The 7,132-nt window shown below is 55.5% G+C and overlaps 1 protein-coding gene across 1 annotated transcript in view; it reads right to left on the reverse strand.

The window, feature by feature from the left end:
- The window catches only part of LOC108448329, a 7,382-nt gene extending 263 nt beyond the window's left edge, over window positions 1–7,119 (reverse strand). The window contains exons 1-14 of the mRNA XM_017740922.1: window positions 6,796–7,119; window positions 6,545–6,674; window positions 6,191–6,315; window positions 5,550–5,640; window positions 4,946–5,025; window positions 4,704–4,748; window positions 4,137–4,171; window positions 3,713–3,876; window positions 3,391–3,496; window positions 3,189–3,269; window positions 2,023–2,121; window positions 1,055–1,782; window positions 452–525; window positions 1–281 (exon numbers count right to left, since the gene is read on the reverse strand). The exon at window positions 1–281 is cut by the window's left edge and continues 263 nt beyond it. Coding sequence (XP_017596411.1) covers window positions 221–281; window positions 452–525; window positions 1,055–1,782; window positions 2,023–2,121; window positions 3,189–3,269; window positions 3,391–3,496; window positions 3,713–3,876; window positions 4,137–4,171; window positions 4,704–4,748; window positions 4,946–5,025; window positions 5,550–5,640; window positions 6,191–6,315; window positions 6,545–6,674; window positions 6,796–6,953 — 1,977 coding nt within the window. The 5' untranslated portion in view covers window positions 6,954–7,119 and the 3' untranslated portion in view covers window positions 1–220. The remainder of the gene's footprint in view (window positions 282–451; window positions 526–1,054; window positions 1,783–2,022; window positions 2,122–3,188; window positions 3,270–3,390; window positions 3,497–3,712; window positions 3,877–4,136; window positions 4,172–4,703; window positions 4,749–4,945; window positions 5,026–5,549; window positions 5,641–6,190; window positions 6,316–6,544; window positions 6,675–6,795) is intronic.
- Window positions 7,120–7,132: the final 13 nt, after the last annotated feature.

Below are 7,132 nucleotides of genomic sequence, written 5' to 3' on the forward strand. Positions count from 1 at the left end.
TGAATGAATGCTTTTCTCCCCTCTTGGCACTGAGGGTATTGGCTTTCAACAGGTCATGTGCCACCACCCCTGGAACCAGGGTTTCTGCAGCCAGGCCAGCCCACTCAGCAGTCCCCTGGGGCACAGAGGTTCTGGTGTCTCCACATCCCTCCCCCAACCACTCTTCCCAGTGTTTTGACAGACCCATTGAAGAAACAAAGGAATGAAAGATGAGCTGGGCTCAGGAATCCTCCTCCTCAGTCAGTATCCAGCATGCCCACTTCAGCATTGCCTCTGAGATCCTGAGAAACCAGACAGGAGGAGCCAGGGTGAGAAGAGACCCAGCTGTGGACACACCACTGGGGCAGCTGGTGACAAGGGGTAAGGCAGAGGTTGGGGACTCACTGTAGGGATGTGAGTTCCACTGCAGGGACAAGGGACAGCCAGAGTGCATGGCTGATATGGCACTGACCTGATAGATTGTATCTGCTGGCAGAGCTCAGGGCTCGGTGCCTCATATTGGTACTGAGGTGGTCTCTCCACGTACTGCAAAAGCAAAGGGGTGAGATGGGTCTGCCCCAGTCACAGCACCCAGAGTGCTGCCCCACACAGCCTGAGAGCCCAACAACCCCAGGAAAATCCCTAGGATTGAGGTGTCTCTCCCTCTGTTTTTTTGATCTTCCTTTACCCAGATAGCTTGGAAGATGCTCCCGCAATTGTTTGTTCCCACCCAGCTCAGGCTAAACCACATCTTCACCATCCCTGGAGGGATTTAATGGTGTGTGGATGTGGCAGTTCGGGCTACGGTTCAGTGGTGGGCTTGGCAGTGCTGGGGAATGGTTGGACTTCCATCTCATGAGGTCTTTTCCAGCCTAAGTGATTACATGATTGCCTCATGACTCCCTCAGTGTTCCCAGATCCTCCACCATCTACACTGACACCTGCATTCAACTTCCCATCCCCACCAGCTTGGTGAGGAAAGATCCTGAGGATGGACACCAGCAGTGTGGGCACAGAGAGCCTCCCCAGGCACCCCCCAGCCCTCAGGGGACCTCACCAGCTGCTTCACATTTACCGGATCTGGAGCTCTGTGCTGCTCCAGCCTGGAGCTGGGCCCAGCTCTCGCAGGGGATGCTTGCTCTTCCTCTTCCTCCTCCTCCTCCGCTTCCTCCTCCTCCTCAAGCTCCTTTCTACGCCTCTGCGGCCCGGTCTCCTTTCTGCTCTTCTTTGCACCCTGCGGGCTCGTGAGCTCCGATCTGCTGCCTGTGCCTCTCCCCCTGCCCTTAGAGGTGCTTGGGCGATGCTGCTGCCCACTGGAGGCCTGCTCATCTTCCTCCATCAGCTTCCTCTTGGCACCCACAGACTCTCCTCCTTTTGTCCTGGCGTGAGCCAGTCCAGGCTTCAACGCATGTGGAGAGGAAGCTGTGCCACTGGAGCAGGCCTGCTCCCTGCGAGGCATCCTGTCAGGTGGGGACTGCAGGCTGCTGCTGGGCAAGACTGGGAAAACTGGAGAAAGAGTGGGCAGGGTGGCCTGAGAGCCCCTCGATCCTTGCACGCCTTGGTCAGTGCACAGGGTATCCCAGGCTGCCTCCGCAGCTGGTGCCGCCTCACTGGTGCTGATCTCCACCAGACTGGGATTGCTGTAGGGGCAGAGCAGGGAGGGAGAGGAGGTCTGCACTGGCTCTCCCTGAGGCAAGTGCTCAGGAGAGCCCTGGCTACACACTTCCAGCAGGTCAGTGGTGTTGCTGTCAGCAGCCACATCTTTCTGGGTCTTCATGGGAGGGTCAGATTGAAAGGTCTTGTCTAGTAAGAGGAAAAGCACTGTTAGTTTGAGCAGGCAGCTGGTGGTGGGACCTGCCCTGGCACACAGGAAGAGTGTCAGGGATGTAATGATGCAGGTACAGGGCAATGGGAACACCACAGCACTGCTTTATGGCCAGGGAAAATCAAGCCAGCATCCAGGATGAGCTACACCCAATGAGAAGAGAGGAGCTGTCTCCTGCCAGGAAGACAGGCTGGATGCCCTGAGACATGGGGACTCACCATCTGAAGAGCTTGGGGTCAAAGACAATGAGGGCATCCTGTTCCAGGGGTTGTCCAGGGATCCCTCCAAGCTATCCGACAAGGTTGGTGATGCGGCACCTGCAGTGAAGAAGCCCGAGGGTTGATTTTGGCAAAGAAAGTAGCTGCCCATTCTCTGTGGCTCCTCTGTACACAAGGTCTCAGAGGAAGACAGCTCCTGAGGGGAGCTCTGCAGCCCTTTCCAGCCCAAAATGTGGTGTGTTCCAGTCAGACCCTTTCCAAGATCTCATTCAGCAGGCCATGGACAGGCAGACACTGCCCAGAGAGGGCATACCAGGCAGGTATGAAGAAGGCCTTCTCCTGCACCCTGCACTATCCAGGACAGCTCCTCCCTTCAGCTCCTCCTCTACACGGAGCTTCTGCAGGTACTTCTGCAGCAAAGCTTGGTGACACCAAGCCCTGTAAGGAGACACAAACCCATCCTGGTGCTGAGCCAGAGCCAGTGAGGAGCCCACACTAGGGCAGGAGACTGATGCTCAGTGATGGCATCAAAATGACTTCTTGTGCTCCCAGCACAACGAACCAGAGCCTAAGGAAGCTGCAGGAATGGGATCATTCCCTGCCTGCTCTAGGTCTCCCAAAGACCTGGCCATGCCAGTACCTCCTCCACTCAATCCAAGGAGATGGGGTGAGCCAACTGTAGAGGAAACTAAAGGCTGGATGGGATCTGGAGCATTCATAGGAGGCCATGAGGACGATCAAAGGGCTGGAGTACCTCTGCTATGGAGACAGGCTGAGAGAGTTGGGGTTATTAATCTTGGAGAATAGAAAGCTCCAGAGAGACCTTAGAGAACCTTCCATATAAAGAGGCTCCAAGAGGGCTGGAGAAGGACTTTGGAAATGGGCATGGAGTGCCAGGACAAAGGGGAATGGCTCCACACTGCCAGAGGGCAGGGTTAGATTAGATATTTGGAGGAAATTCTTCCCTCTGAGGGTGGGGAGGCCTCAGGTTGACCAGTGAAGCTGTGGCTGCCCCAGCCCTGGAAATGTTCCAGGCTAAGTTGGACAGGGCTTGGAGCAACCTGATCTAGTGGAAGGTGTCCCTGCTCATGGCAGGGATTAGAGCTAGATATTTAAGGTCCCTGCCAACACAAATTATTCTAGGATCTGGAGGTCCCACTACTCACAGCTGGTTTGGGATACAACACTTGGGTCTCCTGGCACTGTCCTGTCATCCCTGTTCTTTCCAGGACCTGTTTGGCTTGTATCTGCAATGAAAAGGGCACTGTTGGTCATAGCCCCAGCATGAGGCACACCCAGAGCAAAGGAAATATTCTCCCCACCCTAGGGAGCCCCTCATTTCACATGCCTGGGTGCTGCACTGCCCACCTGTGTACCCTGCAGATGCTGCCTCAGAAGAATCACAAACAACTGCCTCCTCCTCAGGAGGGATCACCAGGGCTCTGATTGGGACCATGAAAACATCCTCACCGCGCTGAAATGAGACACGGGAGAGACACGGGACAGGGCTTTGCTGCGCAGTCCCTCTCCAGGTGCAGGAGCCCACCTGTACCTGCCAGCCCAGCACCATCTCCCTCCCCAGCAAACCTCCAGCTCTGCCCACCGTCCTTCCCCTTTCTTCTCCCATCCCCCCAGAGCACCCCAAGCTGTCACAGCCCCGGCTCAGCTGGTCCCAGCAGACAGAACTGACCTCCTTCCTGCGCTCTGCCTCCCACTGGGTGATGGGAACCTCATCCTCCACTGTCACTGGCTTCTCCTTGGATTTCCATAAATCCAAGCATTCCTCGGCGTTTTCCTTTAAAATCTCCAGCTGGTTCTGTCCTATGGCATCAATCAGCTGAGAGACGGAGGGCTCTGGAGCAAGAACACACAGACATCAGTGGAGGAGACAGGTGAACTCAGGCAAGCCTCACTTGCAAACACTTTTACTCTGCTGCATGACTTGGTGACTGTCGTGACACTGAAACCTGTGGGAATACCTGAAGTTCTGCATTTCCTTTGCTTCTAGAAACTATCTTTCCTTTCTCTACACCCTAACACGGACCAAGCTGAGGAAACCCAGGGCCCCCCCCCCACGCTGCCAGACCATGGCATGCCCCCCCACAACCCTTTACCTGAGCTGGGAGCATTCCTCACAGCGAGATTCCTCCTGTAATGACCAAAGAGAAGACAAAGCCAGGTTAGGGCTGGGGCATACACAGCTCTTGGTTGCAGATCAAGCACCCTGGCTTGGAAGAAGCAGCTTGTGAAAGGAGTGGACCCCCCACTGGGTGCTGATCTGGCCACTGGCCTATGCTCAGTATCCCACGAATAGCCATCAGGGAGCCTCACTCCTGGAGATGGACTGATGAAAGGCCCTGAGGATCTCCAAACCTGGATCTCCAAGGGTGAAGAATGAGCTGTGCAGGGCTCACCCATGCAGCCGTGCTGCCCACCGCTGGCAGCAACAAGCTCCTCACAGGTGTTTCCTCCTAGCTCAGAGGAAGAGACTGGGGATGTGTCACCACAATCTCATTTTTCATGGTCTACTCAACTCTGTCATGTTCTGGGGCAGGGAGTCACACAGGTTAACCAGGAGCTGCTATAACCTGTGCCAACCCTTGCCAGCCTGCTCTAATTCCAGCCTGAGGTTGCACACTCTCATCAGGATGTCTGGATACATCCCTCAGCCCCACACTTACAGCCAGAGCTCCTTTATCTTCTTCACCACAGCGGGGTCCTGGTTCCTGCAGCAAGAGAGAAGCCAGTTACTGATTCCCTCCAAATCCCCATCTTCCTTCTCCCTTGCCATGGAGACAATCCCTCTTTCAAAAGGTCCCTGCCACAAGCAGGTCACATCAGGACTCCCAGGGTCAGCGCTGCTGTGGGAAGATGAGGAAGCACCCTGAGCAGAGCCCCCACCCACCCATCCCAGGGGCCATACCCGTCAGATGATTCCATCCTCTGCCTCTGCATGGGCAGCACGATGAACTGCTGGGCCGTGAGGTAAAACTCGCAGTCTTCCTGTGGGGAGGACAGAACCCGTAAGGCACCTCTGAGTCCCACCTCTGCCCCGCCTTCCCTGGGGCCAGCCAGCACTCCCACACTCACCCCAGCTCTGCCACCAACCCTCCAGTCTAAGAGAAGGTCCCCTCAAAAAGGAAAACCCCCCTTCAAAAGGGAGTTTGTATCTTCCTGTGTCAGCTGATGGCTCTGCCAGGGTGGGGCAGCCCAGGGGAGTCTGTGGGGACACCTCTTGACCCCAGCAAGGGGACAGTGGGCAGCTCTGCCACCAGCCCAAGCAAGCCTTCTGCAGCTGCCCAACACGCAGTGGTGACAGCCAGGTGACCCTGGAGATGCACCCCATCCCCAGCAAGGGCTCACCCCTGCCCAGGTCAGCTGCCACAGACCCCACAGGAGCTGCAGATGAAGATGAAAGGCCACCCATTACCTGCCTTCAGCTCCTGGCAGCAGCTGGAAGCAGGCAAGAGTGCAGGAAGCACAGCAAGGTGAAGAAACAGGCTGCTTCCACTCCTCAGAGCACTTACCAGCCTGGCCTCGTCCTGAAAACACACCGTGTACTTCTGCAGGACGATAATTCTGCAATTAAGGCTGGAAAGCCTGAGCTGCAGGTGGGCGCTGGAAAAGGAGCAGAGCAGGCATGCCTTGAAAAGCGGAGCCGGACCCCTCCCAACACACAGTGGGGCTCCCACAACAGCTCTGCCAACCACACCGGGCCATTCTGGAACATGTCTCAGCCTGAGCAGCGGGGGCCAAGGGCTCCTTATTCCTCAGTAATTCCTGCCTAAGAGCAGCTTCTTCCTGCTGCTGCTACCAGCACCCCACCAGTTTAAGGGTGTCCAAATGGGGAAATGGAGGAGAGCACTGAAGGAGCAGCCCAGGCTCCCATAGTTAATGCTCTGGCTCCTTTCACAAAACCCAAGGGCTCTACAGTCCTTTTTAATGGCATCACAGCTTCTGCCATGGATCCCTGCCCATCCCAACCAGCGGACACCAGAACAAGGGCATTCCAGCTTTCCTCTCTTAGCAGCTCTTTCCCACCAACTTCCCACCCTGAGGTTGCTTTAGCTTAACACAACCTGAAACAAGACCAGGCAGGAGCCCCAGCTCCTCACAGCAGCTGTGGAGAACTGCTGTCCCAGCCATGCCAAGCCACGGTGGAACCCACTTTTCCTCTGCCTGCAGAGCTTCAGGTGTAATGACCACACGGATGTAGCAGGATCCATCAGAGACCTGCACGACAGCATCTTGGAGGACCCCAGGCTGGTCAGGAGCAGTTGTGTCACTCAAGACCTGTCAAGAGATTGGAGAGGGGAAAAAAAGAACTCTTATTTGTAGACCTGGAACAAGCCTCACCGAAAAAGTGGTCAAGACACCAAGCTCTTCCTTCTCAAAAAAAAATTAGAAGCAGAGACATTGAGGAGGAAGAGTTGCACATCCACAGCCACCGAACTGTGGATTCCCAGAATTTAGATTTCAAAGGCTGCCGGAGCACTTTGGGACAGTCCCTCTGGGTACCTACCCGCACCACCTGCCCAGCCAGGAAATTCTCACGCTCATCCAGTTGCTCGTAATTCACCAAGAGGTCAGCAATCCACGGCTCCAGGACGTAGAGTTTGGGAGAAGCCACATTCTTGTCCACACACACAAGACTACATGAGAAGAGACAAGACACCAAGCCATAAGCAGTGCTCCACTATCCTGGGGAGGGTTTTGCACCCCAAGCACAGCCACAAACCCAGGAGATTGCTCAAATCCACCCAAAGCACCCACTTCTCTGCAAGGACCCATCCTAAGGGCATTGTGTTGAGGAAGCCACGCTGCTGGGGGCACACAGGTCCTGCTGCATCCTGCTCGGACAGTGGAGGGGGACACTCGCAGCTCTGGAGTGTGTTCGGCCTTCTGCAAGTCTCCCACACAGGACAGGACATTTATTTCTACCTCTTTCCATATGGTTTATTATCACCCAATAACTATTTTCCTGGGACCAAATCTTAACTATAAGTCTATAAACTGTGAAAGGAGGAAGAACTGGGGACAGGCAGGGGCTGGAACAGGTTGGGGATGGGGACAGACGGGGGATGGGGACAGGCAGGGGATGGGGACAGAC

The sequence above is a fragment of the Corvus brachyrhynchos genome, unplaced genomic scaffold, assembly GCF_000691975.1.
Source record: "Corvus brachyrhynchos isolate BGI_N302 unplaced genomic scaffold, ASM69197v1 scaffold26, whole genome shotgun sequence".
NCBI classification, from domain to species: domain Eukaryota; kingdom Metazoa; phylum Chordata; class Aves; order Passeriformes; family Corvidae; genus Corvus; species Corvus brachyrhynchos.